The sequence below is a fragment of the Pecten maximus genome, unplaced genomic scaffold, assembly GCF_902652985.1.
Source record: "Pecten maximus unplaced genomic scaffold, xPecMax1.1, whole genome shotgun sequence".
Lineage (NCBI taxonomy): Eukaryota > Metazoa > Mollusca > Bivalvia > Pectinida > Pectinidae > Pecten > Pecten maximus.
The window spans coordinates 2,889-17,951 of record NW_022979715.1 but is presented as its reverse complement, the minus strand read 5'-3'; the positions used below and the strand labels follow the sequence as shown (position 1 = coordinate 17,951).

Here is a 15,063-nt window from a genome sequence, read left to right as displayed (position 1 = left end):
GCTTCACAACTGAGCACAAATTCTGGATTTATTAAAACATTTTAAAAAAATATCAACTTTATTTTACAACAATTGCAAAACAAGTTCTATCAACTGATATTAATCATTCTTGTTGGCCTGGATTGATGCGCGCGAGGGTCTTAATATGGCAGGAACCTGTGCTCGGACAAGTGACCTATACCATTTCCCATCCGATCAGGGAATCGAACCCTGGCAGCCTAGGTGAAGGGCTAGTGTGTTACCACTTTGCCATCTGACCACCCTATCAAAGCATTTACGGTGTAAGAAATGAATTTAGAACATGATGTTTTACAATACAAATCAAAATATTTACAATATAAAACGTTTACACCACAATTTTAGATGAATATATTCATCACATTATTGTACAAATACTATACCGCTTTGTGCTCCAAACAAACAGCGAAAACATTTAGTAACTATACATTTCAACAGTTTTCCTAGTAACACGAACTATGTTTCTTTTTGTTTTTAATTAAAATGTGTTTTCTGAAGTCAAGCAAAGCACATAATAATTGACATGACTACAGGATGATATCAAATAAAATCCGATAACATTTTACTATACTTGTATTTTAGATAGGAGAGTATCGTTTGATGGTATCATGGCAGAAGGAGGTCTCCGTCCGGACTCGCACCTCCTAGAATGTCCGATCTGTCTTGAACAGCTTCGCCAGCCTAGGACTCTACCCTGTCACCATTCGCTTTGTCAGGAATGCTTGAGTAGTTACATCATCAGCGAGGGATCGGGAAAGAGGAAAACGTCGACTACATTTACCTGTCCGGTATGTAGGAAGCTAACTCAACCTGTAGACGCATCCCTTGAAAAAGAGAAATGGGCCGAGCAATTTCCTACCAACAACGCCGCCATGGAGATGATACAGATGAAAAACAAGTCAACAGAGCCACATTACTGCACACCCTGTCAGAAAACGAAGGAGAGTAAGGTCCCTGCCCGGTTTTGGTGTAACAATACCCAATGCTTGTTTTGTGAGTCTTGTAAACTAAATCTCCATGACATCATACACGCCAACTGTGATGTTGTAGATATAATGACATATGGTAATTTTCTACCGAGAAAGGCAACACTTCACAAAAGATGCGACAAACACAATAAGAAGATGATTTACTATTGTGTGGATCACAAGTCTCTCGGCTGCAGTAAATGTGTAACCATTGGTCACAGGAAATGCAACGACGTGACAACAACTGAAGAATACTGCGAGAAATTAAACACTGACTCCAAACTAGAAGAGAGGACTTCGAAGCAACAAGAGGCTATTGGCGCTTTGGAATCCTTGGTAAAAGACTTCCATCTACAGTTACAGAATATTGCAGACCACAAAGATTTGGCATTAGATAGCCTCGACGACCTGCAGGAACGACTAGTTCAGCGTATTAGAGAAATGAAGACGGAGATGACAGATGACTTGGTTGCTAAGTACAAACAGGAGAGTGAGAACCTAAAGGTACCAAGTCAGAAGTGTGAACGGCTGAAGGCCGCTATACAGAATACAATAGAGTCATCTACTACAGCCCAGCAGCAGAACGATCATATGGATACGATACTCTTGTACCAGAGAGGTCAAACTGAGCTTGATGCCTGCAAAGATTTAATAAAAGAGATTAGGATGTCCATTTCAACTCTCAGTATCGAGCATGAAATAGATTCGAATGTGACGAATCTTAATTTTGGTAAAATTGTTGTCCAAAAGGAACGGAGACATCTTCCACATGTTCCAAGTCTCGCTAAACCTTTAGCTGAATGTGAAGTGAGGGAAATAAGAAAAATGAACATGAAATGTCCATCGGATGCAAATGATTGTGTGGCTCATGGAGTGGTTTTCATTCATAACGGTTTGATTGTGGTTGGAGATTTTAACAACAAGAAGCTTAAATTAATCAACGCTGCTGGAGATATTGTTGATGAGCTGAAGATGGATGGACAACCTTGGGATCTGTGTTTGGTAGACAACACAACAGTTGCAGTTGCGACAAGTAAGGGCATATACGTACTGGCAGTTACACCCGTCAAACTAACCCTATCGTATATTACAAACGCTGGAACATCATATGAAGGTATAGCGTTCAGAGATGGAGAATTTATCGTGAGTACAAATAACGAAATATGTAGTGTGACGAAGGACGGCAAGACCAAGGTTTTACACAGATGTAATGGAGAGGTATACGCGTTATCTCATGATTCCGGTAACGGAAAACTTTTCATAGCCCATCACAGCAACGAGATTTGCAGTACCGCCATTGGTAGCCTGTCTAATGACAACCAACACAAACATGTGTTGAAGGTGAATGTGGTTAGGCTTCCGTATGGAGTGGACGTCGACGGGGAAGGAAACGTCTATGTCTGTGGATGGAGGTCAAATAACGTAGTTCAGTTGTCCGGGGACGGGACAAACGTCAGGGAACTGTTAACGGCAGCGGACGGTATCACACACCCACTGGCTATATCTGTGTGTGGTGATAGATTTGTCGTAACAAGCCATACATCGCCACATTGCAATTCTATCCGAGAATTTCAACTAATTTGACTTTCATTTTCAATGGTACATGGCCTCCTCCAACAGCTTCAGAAAGTAGTCATATAAAAAACATGAGTAAGGACAACATTCATACTTTATACATCAACACTTACATTTACACTCCACCCAAGACAATTTTGTGATCTATGTATGATATAATTTATTAAACTTTATTCAAAAAGCATTATGTCAGTGAATAAGAGTATAAATACACAAAACAAGCAAACAGAAGAGAGAGAAAAGGAACAGACAAACAAACGAGAGTACAAAAAAACCCTGAAAACATACGCAGGAAGGATTTTATCAACCTAGGTCAGAGATGTTGTATATTTGTATTATTGTTTTAAATGTGTAGCCACTGTTGTATTTGTGTGTCAATATGTATTATGATTATTTTTTCTTTGTTTTCATGGTAAATACTCAAATGTGATTGGTCGAAAAAAAATTCATTTTTCTCTATGAAAGAAATTCCGAGAATGGCGCGGAAAATGTGACGTCACAATATGACAATTGACGATGCGTATTAATTTGAGAAAAAGAATCCCATTTAAAACCAGTAAAATTGTACAAAATTTGTTTCATACCCCGATGAAACTTTTAAAAAATGACATCAATGCTTAATTGTTTTTAATGTTACTTTTAGATATTAAAAATGTATGCCCTTTTAACTCAAACTTAATATGATTCTTTAGACTGTTTATATTAAGTCCTACTTACAGTCATTTAGATTTGTTAATATATTGTTTTGTTATGAGTTGTATCAGGTTATCTTGATTGAACTTAGTAAGTTTATAAATATTCATTTGCTTGCCAAAGATGAATTCCTGTTTATCGAATCTAAGACTCAGGTTTTTAGTGATAATAGTGATCCTTAATTGTTCAATCAAATTTGATATATATTCACAATCCTGTAATATATGTGTAATTGTTTCTGGGTGAGATATACAAAATGTACATCAGTTATTATCTACATGTATTTTTTTCTTAAATTTTGAATGACATTTTTGCTGTTGTCAGAATTATGTGGTTATTTATAAATTGTAGCCATTGAAGTTTGGAACTAGTACAGGTGTTAAAACGATATTTGCATGCTTCCTTCTATTTGTCTTCATCAATATTGAAATTTTGATTCCATTTGTTTCGAGCAATAGGTTTACTTACATTTTTTTTTATTAAAGTAGTATACATTTCTTGAGCACTTTTTTTCCATCTTAAAATTAATTTCAGATGTATAGGTATATTGGGTAGTATAATATTTTTCTCTCAGTTTAAAGTTTGATTTTTTTCCCGATAAATTTGTAAATTGTAGTTGTTATACTCTGATAGTTTAAAAAATTGATAGGAATGTAAAAATTTTCACAAAATTCAACAAAAGTCTATAAAGATTTATCTGTTTTCATGATGTTATGAATAAAGTATATACATTTCTTAAACCATGCATTATTGAAAAATGTTTTTTTATCTATTTTGATTTCACTATTATACCATATTGGATTTTCAAGAATGCTTGTTATATACATATTGCTTGCATTAAGAGTCTCACACCAGGCATCTAAAACATCTTTCCAAAATATATTTTTACAATTTTTTGATTCCTTCTTTAAATATTCAATTCCAAAATTTGCTAATTTCTGTTTATCTAATAATGTTTCTTTAACAATATCCCAATTCCCTACTTTTTTATATATAAGTCTGATCCAAGTCACTTTAAGAGCGGTTAGGAATGATTTTGTATGAAGCATCTTGAGCCCCCTTTCATCGTAGTTTTTTTTTCATAATTATGTCTCTTTTTACCGCATCAGGTTTTACCATTCCACAGAAAATCATAAAACATCATAAAACAGATTGTTAATTTTTTTATTACATGTATATAATTCAGTAGAATTTGGAAGTGAAATAAATAGATGATTAAATTGAGATATCAGTAAAGTTTTGATAGCAACTATTTACCTGTTGGTTTTGTCAAAATTAAGTTCTGTGTCAACATATATATATGCTTTCCCTACGTGGTCCGTACGACCGTCCTGTAACACTTTCTGTTATATCTTTTTCTAGAGAAGCAGTAGGTCCATCATTGTAGAACTTCCTAATTAGGTCTCCTTGATTCATTTCTGTGTCATTCAATTTGAGACTGATCTCAAAACAAAATGGCTGACAGATGACCATTTTGACTTTGGCAATCGCAATTTGTTTTCGCTATATCTCAGAGGGTACTTCAAGGAACTTTCTGAATTCTCACCAGTATTTTCCCCTTGGTGCCTTGTTGTGTAAGTACTATTTTGCGCAGGGGACCCGACACTTTATCACTAGCCTTCCAACTTGGGGTTGCGAGTTCGAAACCCACGTGGGGCAATTGCCTGGTACTGACCGTAGGCTGGTTATTTTTCTCCGGGTACTCCGCTTTCCTTTTCGGCATGAATCTTCATATTGGTGATCATCTAATTAGGGTACGTTTTTTATTGCTTCTCACAAGAAGAGATCCAGGTACCTTAGCCGTCACCGGAGTTTTGGCTCTCGGCTTGATACTGGTCCAATACCATGGAGCTGTGTCGTTTGTTCATTGTGAAGAAGTCTACAGATTTGAACACATTTGACCTTGTAATTAGGTCAAGGTAATCCATTAGAAGAGATTTAACTATCTCCCACCCCAGCAGGCTACTGGCCGAATAGCATAACCCTGGGCCTCTTTGTTATGATGAAATCGTTATACATATATTTTACCATGTCGCCTTGAAAGTAGGCAAAGTAATTTATTTGAAAATGGTAGCCAGTTATTTCAGCATGTTCCTGGCTCAAAAGTATGAACTTGGGTCTCTTAATTATTGAGAAGTCGTTTAAAAATGAACACAACATTTGACCCCTGTGGCCTTGAAAGTAGAACAAGTTTGGTTTATCATTTACTTGGGTCTCTTAGTTATTGTGGAGAAGTCGACAATGCAAATTGTTAACGGAAGGACGACGCACAAGGACGGACGACGCACGAGGACGGACAAAAGGCTATAGGTCACTTTATCTCAGGTGATATAAACATGAAGAACATTGCATCAATGATATAGAAATATGTTTAATTAGCAAATGAATAAACTAGAATGACCCCAAAATGAGTACTTATAAAACCGGAGGTTAGATACAATATGTAGGGACGAATCACGATAAATTCGGGAATTTATTCAGATTTTAACAAAATGGGGGAAAAGCTTAAGCTTAATATGAATGGTGGCATTAGCGTTAAGAATTTTCTTTCAGCGTCGTATAAGCAGCGTATTGTTGTTGAAATAAAGCCCATTGCTCTTTATCGGATATGTAGCACGGCTATCTAAACTTGCTGTTCCTTTAATGGTGACAGTTTGTGATATCATAGCTAGTCGTAACTATTTAGTCGTAGGACGAAAGTGTGATAAAGAAAGTCAGCTGAAATATTATGTCGATAAACCATATTTCACATCATATATAAACTACGTGGTTTGAACTACAATTGAATATAATTGTCCACACTGTTAGAATTGAATTTACGTGCATGTTACTTGTACACACATTATGAATATTTCAAATAAATATGAGGAAAACCCGTTACAGCAATACAAAAATAATCTTCCACATTGGTTTCCGTTGTTCTCCAACTAATACATACTGAGGTAGTTTAAATGTACAGGTATATAACTATATCAAATTAACTACTTGTTTTACGTGTGTACAGTTTATGGCGATGTGAATTCTTTGCGGTTCCTTAAGACTTGTCAATCAATCTGTAATATAAAAATATAATTAAATAAAAAATGTTTTTTTTATAATAACCATATGATACACGGTTAATTTTTCATCGTTTAATTTGAAGCCGTATATAAACTTAAGTATATGAATATCGTTATCATCCTGTATCTAATCGTATCGGTATGGACACGCGTTTACTGATATTATGTTTGTCTATGGGAATCATATGTCCAATATAGAGGAGTATACATGTATTGTCCACAGGAAAGGGGACATGTCACTAAATAGTTGTGAGATAGCGGAACAACTATATGATGATTGTGAGATAGCTAAACAAACATATTAGTGGAAGGTGAATGCATTAGCTGAGGAGAGGGACAACCGGATTAGTGGTGTGTTCAAACATCCATCGGGTTAGTGGTGGTTGGTTGCGGGACAACCGGATAAGTGATGGCAAGATAGCGGAACAATCCCATTAGTGGTGGCTTGTAGCGGGACAACCGGATAAGGGATAGCTTGTAGCGGGACAACCGGATTAGTGGTGTGTTCAAGCGGGGACAACCGGGTTAGTGGTGGCTTGTAACGGGGCAACCGGGTTAGTTGTGGCTAGTAGGGGACAACCCGGTAAGTGGTGGTTTGTAGCGGGACAACTGGATTAGTGGTGGCTAGTAACGGGACAACAGGATTAGTGGTGGCTAGTAACGGGACAACTGGGTTAGTGGTGGCTTGTAGCGGGACAACCGGATAAGTGATGGCTAGAAAGCGGAACAACCCAATTAGTGGTGGTTTAAAGCGGGACAACCGGATTAGTGGTGACTTGTAGCGGGACAGCCGAGTTAGTGGTGGCTAGTAGGGGACAACCCGGCAAGTGGTGGTTTGTAGCGGGACAAACGGGCTAGTGTTGGCTAGTAGCGGGAAAACCGGATTAGTGGTGGCTAGTAACGGGACAACCGGATTAGTGGTGGCTAGATAGTTGGACAACTGAATAAGTGGTGGCTTGTAGTGGGACAACCATATTAGTGGTGGCTAGTAACGGGACAATGGGTTAGTGATGGCTAGTAACGGGACAACCGGATTAGTGGTGTCTAGATAGTGGGTCAGTTGAATGACTGGTGGCTTGTAGCGGGACAACCGGATTAGTGGTGGCTAGTAAAGGGACAACCGGGTTAGTGGTGGCTTGTAGCGGGACGACTGGGTTAGTGGTGGCTAGTAACGGGACAACCGGGTTAGTGGTTGTTTGTAGGGTGATAACTGGGTTAGTGGTGGCTAGTAACGGGACAACCGGATTAGTGATGGCTAGTAACGGGACAACCGTGTTATTGGTTGTTTGTAGCGGGACAACCGGATAAGTGGTTGCTAGTAACGGGACAATCGGGTTAGTGGTGGCTTGTAGCGGGACAACCGGGTTAGTGGTTGTTTGTAGCGGGACAACCGGATAAGTGGTTGCTAGTAACGGGTCAACCTGGTAAGTGGTGGCTAGTAACGGGACAACCGGATAAGTGGTGGCTAGATAGTGTGTCAACTGAATAACTGGTGGCTTGTAGCGGGACAACCGGATTAGTGGTGGCTAGTAACGGGACAACCGGGTAAGTGGTTGCTAGTAACGGGACAACTGGGTTAGTTATGGTTTGTAGCGGGACAACTTGGTTAGCGGTGGTTGGTAGCGGGACAACCGGTTTAGTGGTGGCTTGTAGCGGGACAACCGGGTTAGTGGTGGCTTGTAGTGGTACAAACGGGTTAATGGTGGCTAGTAGCTGGACAACCGGATTAGTGGTCGAATGGTTGCGGGGAAACCAAAATAGGTTAATGTTGGTGTAATAGTCGAGCAATTGTATAAGTGATAGTTGGATAGTGTAGTACAACCAGATTAGTGATGGTTAGCTAGTAAGTTACACTACAAGATTAGTGGCGACCGGTTGGGAGATGGGCCAACGTAAGATTAGAAACATCTTCATTTAATGTACCTTATGAACATTTGTAATTTTACTCTACGTTTAAACATTGCTTTCACACACTCAAACGTTTTGACACTAAAGATATTGGAATTGATGTCGACATATTTTATCATTCTTTGTTCCATATAAAATGAAGATTTAATGCACAGAATGAAAACAAAGATAATTTTGTTATTTAATTAAATCAAATAAAAGCTTCACCTCTGTGACACACTGAATGACAACCTTCCGGAAGTTTAGGACAAGCATCTGTATCGTGTGGTCAGCCGCCGTCCAGGGGTTAGTAACGGTGTTCTTCAGAAAACTGAGGACACCGCCAGACTCGGCCGATAACTAAAAGGATCAGAGACATTTACATAATTCCTTTTAAGCTATTGGAACAGTTAGCTTTGTTAAAATGAACTGAACAGTTAGCTTCGTTATAATGAGTTCATATTTGTATTAGGTACTTGCATAGAAAAATCTATTGATGAACGTTACATTGATACAATCTAGCAATTAACATATATATTGTATCTCTGCTATTAACTTTCATAGTAAACATTAGAATTGTCTAATATCCGAAAGAGTTTAGATGACATTCTGCTCCAGACTAAAGTACGTACTGGAATACTGTGTAGTTATTTAATGTCACGGGCTTTTCATTTCTGGTTAAAAGTATTTGCTGGATTTATTTTGCGTAAAGATATTTTGCATCTTTTTCCATTTGTTTGTTGAATAGAACATTTAACCATAAGACAATGCAATTATTATAAAACCTGTGTGGTTTAAACTTTATTTTATAACTATGTTATGTTAAATGCAGTTGACAAGGATTCATAAGGGAGACAAATATCTTGTATAACAATTATTTCATCTATTTCATATAACGTCTCCTGGATTGAAGGTAAACAAAGTAAGGCCCAAACGAAATATCAAATGAAGCGATATAATGAAATGAAGTGTTAAAAGAAAATCATTGTATGTGTCTGTAGTTCAAGGTATGTCCAGCAGATATTCGTGATAGAGATTTTCATCAATTTATTACTGCCATATCAACATTAGAATGAGTTATCTACTAGTCATGTATAAAAACTTACTCCAAGACGCTTTTTGAAGGAATTCGATATTTTGAAGCATTCTTTTTGAGTCAGTCTTGATTTTGTAAGGAAGAGTGGCACATCACGAACGGTCTTACGTTCGAGATCTGTCTGGGACAGTCTGTCAAACACGGCCATGTTGAGACGGTTGCACTTGTCAACACTGGTATTGCCCTTCATGTTAACAGCAAAGGCGTTGATGGCTACATCAGGACCGACCTCTGACAGAAAACTCATCACCTCTGTATCCTAGGGTTGATAATAAAGATATCAAATCCAGGAAACTCATTGAACAACCCCCGATAACCAGTATTGTATTCAATATTTTCACAGCATATATGATTACATAATTTGCATTGTAATTGAAAACTAAACTGAAAGTTAGTAGGTTTATTTATCAAGTCTTCGAGTTTCCAAGGAGTAATTAAATTGATTGTTAAAACGGAAAAAAGTAAAACAACCGCGCAACAAGCCAGAAACCGATTGCATGGTTTGATTAGGATATTAATAAACTTTGAATCACACATATGTTTACAAATGGATTACTACTCCTACCGTCACAATGTCCTCATACGATGCATGGAGGATTCTGTCTCTGATAAACTCTTTAGCTGATTCCTCGTCGTAGTCAAACGCTTCAGGGATCGGAGTCAAAGGAACACATACAAAGCTGTCGTCGGTATTGGCAGCAGTCAGCCAGGCACAGTAAAATAGTTTAGCACCAAGCATCGACTGTCCCAAGATTCGTCCATAGCCGGAACTGTGCAATCCAATCACCTGAAAATGCACCGTAAAATAGTATGATCTAAGAAAAATCGTTATTTTGGAAAAAATAAAACAATTTTATTTCCATGTGTTTGGTAACTCTACCAACCTTGAAAATCCAAAGAAATACGGTATAAGAATCTCAACAGCACCTAATCGATGACAAATCATGTTATTTAAGCAATGAGCAGTGGTTTTAATGTTGTTATAGTCGATATGGCAGCAAGAGGTATGGTGGGAAATGGGATGGAAACCCCTGCAATACTTATATTTACGTTGCCTAACATTTTCGTCCATTTTGAAAACTGAACCAACAAAAAAGAACCGCCTTTTATAATATCACAGGGTCCACTGGGTGTTAAAGCCTGAGGAACGGGAAGTTGTAGGCGTATGGTGGCAACTTCCTTTTAGCATTGTGTCAATGGGAAAATGCGGAGCAAATGTAAAATCTATATGTATGTGTGTGTGTATCAAAATGTGTATGTAATGCTTCGGTCAAAACATGTCTTAATCCGATTTGTTGTAGAAGATGTGAAAACTAGTTTTATTGTCATTTGGGGTGTGTGCATGCAAGGTTCATATCTGCCAACAATTTGTGCAAACAGTTCCCCCCACCTATTATGTCTCTACTGTATTAGCAATATTTTGAAGATAAAACAAAAAAAGACACAAATCAAAAGAAGCAAAAACAATAAAAGCCAGTATGTTTCCTTAGTGATAACTCAACAAAACGGCGTGGGATGCGTAATGATGTTACAAATGGACTGGATGGTGACAAAATGTTTGCGCTATAGTTGTATCCATCGTAAACACTTATACCAGGGAACCACATTTTACATTTTACAATACCTTATGAGCTAGGTACACTCCGGCCGGCCCCGCCCCCGGTTTGGATGCCTCGATTCCACTACAATTGATAACCGTATTGGCATCCATGAACACCATGTCTGTAGCAAAGGCGATGAATGACTTCATATGTCCGTTTCTACATAGAATGACAACAAAAAAACAATGACTTCTTTCATACGTCCATCGCAAAAGGAAGACTTGATCTAGTTTTCAAATCACTGAAGCACAATAAATTCTTCCCACAATGCACGTTTCTTTATAATGGAGATCGAAACTAACTTTCATTTGAATAAAACGTCATAATTATACAGATGTATCCTACCTGTAAAATGAACTCCCTGTCGCATAAGAACAGTATCCAGATATGCTTACCTGTAACACAGACCCCTGGCATGATAGGGACGGTATCCAGATATACTTACCTGTTACACAGACCCCCGGCCGGTTAAGGACAGTATCCAGATATACTTACCTGTTACACAGACCCCCGGCCGGATAAGGACAGTATCCAGATATGCTTACCTGTAACACAGACCCCCGGCCGGTTAAGGACAGTATCCAGATATACCTACCTGTTACACAGACCCCCTGTCGCATAAGAACAGTATCCAGATATGCTTACCTGTTACACAGACCCCTGGCATGATAGGGACGGTATCCAGATATACTTACCTGTTACACAGACCCCCGGCCGGTTAAGGACAGTATCCAGATATACCTACCTGTTACACAGACCCCCGGCCGGATAAGGACAGTATCCAGATATGCTTACCTGTAACACAGAACTCCTGTCGGATAAGGACAGTATCCAGATATACTTACCTGTAACACAGACCCCCGGCCGGATAAGGACGGTATCCAGATATGCTTACCTGTAACACAGACCCCCGGCCGGATAAGGACAGTATCCAGATTTGTGGGGATCTATGGTCATGGTGTCCACAAACTTTAGACAGTTCAGTTGGTCTCGTGTGTATTTACTAATAGGAAAATTAGGCAGTAATTGGTCACCATCTTTAGGTTTTCTTAACAAGGTAGCAAAGTAACCTCCCCAGGCCCCATCTGCTAGTATGTAAAAGTTGAGTCCCTACAACAACATAAATATATAAGGATCATCAATTAGAAAAATTCAAACATGTTAAGTAAAGCTTGAAGTAAATCATCATATCATCAACTATTGGAATTTGATACAGGTAGTGGGTTTAGCAAACGGATCATCCTGAAATCCTGAAATTAAGAAATCATTTTATGCATTGTAATAAATTGTATAGTGCTTCAACGACACGTTTAACCTTGGACTAATTCAAGATAGAAACGCCACTGGTTTATTTATTTATTTTTTTTTTTTTTGCAGTTTTAGAATATGTTTTTGACCACCATTCACTGAGAAGCCAGACAAACTGGTAGAGAGTTAAAATTAAACCTATTGAAGATTAAGTAATTTCCCTTGCCTTTGCTCTGTATTCAGCTCTAAGGTTGAGGATGTCTGAAATAGGATCTACGGCTCCGTGCTCTGTCGTACCAACCACACATACCACTGAAATCAGCGGTACCTTCTTGGCCAACTTTTCATCTAAGAGTTTCCGCAGTGCTGAATCGAACAAACAGAAGCTATTGCTAAAACAACTGTAATAACTGGAAATAAATAATAACATTTAAATGTAAATTGAATTGATTACCCATATAGTTCGAAAACGCAATTATGTTTTAGAAACATCAGTAAAAGTTTATATAACTAGCAAGATTCTTGACGGGGTCATGTAAAAGGTGTTGTTTTCAAGTGGACATATTAACCACTGTTTTAGGATATGCATGTATCAAAAGAACTATTTGTTGAAAAATCATTCAAAAATCAATTAAGGTATGTTACGAAATTTTCAAATGAAAACTCTTACCTATAACATCCAACCGTGCATTTTGATCGAAGGGGACACAGACGAGGTTACGACCCCCGATACCCACCAGTGTCGCAGCCTTTCCCCAGGAAAAGTGATTAGCCGCCGAAGCTATAATTATTGGCGCCGTCCTGAGGCCGTGCATGAGGTAAAACTGGACAAATCCGTTGTGGGCGAGTGTGTACCTTCATGTTGTAAATCATAAAATGCTATTTTTGCGAAGGTTTTTTCAGAACAGCTAAACATTGCGCTACAGATGTATATCCTCAATCGTACACGTTTTAGATATTTGATCTGTAAGTAAATTTACCTTTTAGGAGTCCATAATAGTGTTATTCAAATCATAGATTATCCTCGTAATAGTTAGAGAATTGAACTTAAGAAATCAAAATGGCATTGATCAAGATCATAGAAGTTTGCTGCTACTAGCTACCCAATTGAAAAATAAAATAGTCAAACATATATTTTTCTATTATAAATGTTTACTTGTTGATAACATCTTTGAGATCGGTCGCAGTTTTCCTCGTCAGTCGTTGAATTTCATGAGGTAATCCTACGATGTCGTCCAGGTCCAGATTCAGTAAGTCCCAAGTGGAGGTGCTGCTGATTTTCTGTTTTCTCCCTAGTCTGGGAATGAACACGCTGATTTCCTTAGCATTGGATAACAGTCGCTCTTCTTTAATGGCCTTTTGTAACGCCAATGGAAAGAATTTGATATTCCTTGACGCCCACAAAGCCTCTATATTCGCCGTGGATCCGCCGTTTGTGATATGTCCCCATGGATTGTGTGTCTGCTCAAAACCAATCATGTCACAGAGCTGTTTTCCTACTTCTATTTCCAGTCGCGTTGTTACAGGACCAAGTTCGCTGGCTGCATTGTTAGCGTTGGTCATCCATGCTGCCAAGTAACCTAATTTGGCAGGCAACGTCGCTTCTGACACCATATGACCCTGGTAATTAATTTAAGTTTAGCTTAGTTCCTCAAAAATATCATTGATAATCAAACCATACCAATAATATGATAGCATTGTAGTATGGACATCTTACCACATTGAATAAATTACGTAGCTTTGGATTAAAAACCTTGTAAGTAATTAATGTATCTTAATTTATAGTTTAGAGTCAATTTGGACCACGTTCTGTAATATTTTAGCGTCAGTTTTGACTGAAGGTGATATTTGGGGGGAAAAGATCCTTATTTATTTATTTACAATATGATTTTTGTTCTGGATATATGTTCCCCTGTCTCAATATATATTGAAAGATTGTTCCCAGTATATGCATACGGCATCTTAATCAGAAAAACGGGGTGAATCTCGGTTTCTTGGGAAACATAAACTGCCTCGAGTATAGATCGAGCACACTTTGGCTCTTCGTCCTATGTTACACGATATAAAAGATCAGTGGAGTTTTACATTACAAAGCATTGGTGTATTTATAACAATATTTTTATATTTAATTTGTACAGTGAAGTATATGTTCCTTGCTATACTTACCTGGTATCTGACACTAGCGTATGGTATGGATTCAGTGAGTGCGTCATTCAGGCATTTAAGTTCCATTTTCGTTTTTTCCATTTCCTTTTTGTAATTTGTTGACGATTTCACTTCGGGAGAGATCATCTTAGGATCATTTGGAAAGTAGTTGTGTGGTTTGACATTTTGTCGAATTGATTCAATGGCTAATTCACAGAAATTGTCTATATTTTCAGCTGTTGGTCCTATAAACCATGCTCCAAGTTTCTCCCACTGGGTATCACACACATCATTGCCAGTCTCCCCATTGTGAGTGTCCTGTCCATCTCCAACGCAAGTCGAAAAGCCGTTCATTCCATTCATCACCTTAGATAAGGCGACAAAAGAACAATTATATCGGTTTAATTATGTCTTGATAAAACGTCATGGAAAAGCTTTCGTGTAACTGTATGATATAGCCAAATACTAAGGACATAACGTACTGGAGAGAGAGTTTTCTACTAAAATAAATATTTGTTTTAATTTGTTTTATTTTTCTTTAATATTGTGTTCTTAAAAACCTTCATAATCCACTATGGGTTTATTATCATTTATTATCCTTCAAATCTGCTCAGTTAAAAGTATATTTTGTTCAATCCTTCGCCGCAGTAACCTGTACATCCGATCGACTTTAGGCTGCTTTGATCGCCAGTCCGCCATTCTTAAAAACAAACTAGTTTGCGCATGTGTGTATGACGTATTTCCGCGACTCATTAAACTTTACGGTATGTTCA

The 15,063-nt window shown here is 38.0% G+C and overlaps 2 protein-coding genes across 2 annotated transcripts; one reads left to right on the top strand and one right to left on the bottom strand.

Annotated features, from left to right (window-relative positions):
* Window positions 1-586: 586 nt before the first annotated feature.
* Window positions 587-4,503, top strand: LOC117319135. Its single transcript, XM_033873984.1, has one exon. It carries the CDS (start codon window positions 627-629, stop codon window positions 2,568-2,570), a length of 1,944 nt encoding a protein of 647 aa, XP_033729875.1. The 5' UTR covers window positions 587-626; the 3' UTR covers window positions 2,571-4,503.
* A 1,102-nt stretch (window positions 4,504-5,605) lies between these two features.
* LOC117319134 (L-tyrosine decarboxylase-like) lies at window positions 5,606-14,656 on the bottom strand (the record flags this gene model as incomplete). The annotated part of the gene is given in 10 exon segments (XM_033873983.1): window positions 5,606-6,307; window positions 8,429-8,560; window positions 9,307-9,555; window positions 9,862-10,083; window positions 10,921-11,056; window positions 11,793-12,007; window positions 12,372-12,511; window positions 12,816-13,000; window positions 13,302-13,765; window positions 14,312-14,656. Coding segments are annotated over 10 exon segments (2,094 nt in total). The 3' UTR covers window positions 5,606-6,298.
* Between the last annotated feature and the right edge of the window lie 407 nt (window positions 14,657-15,063).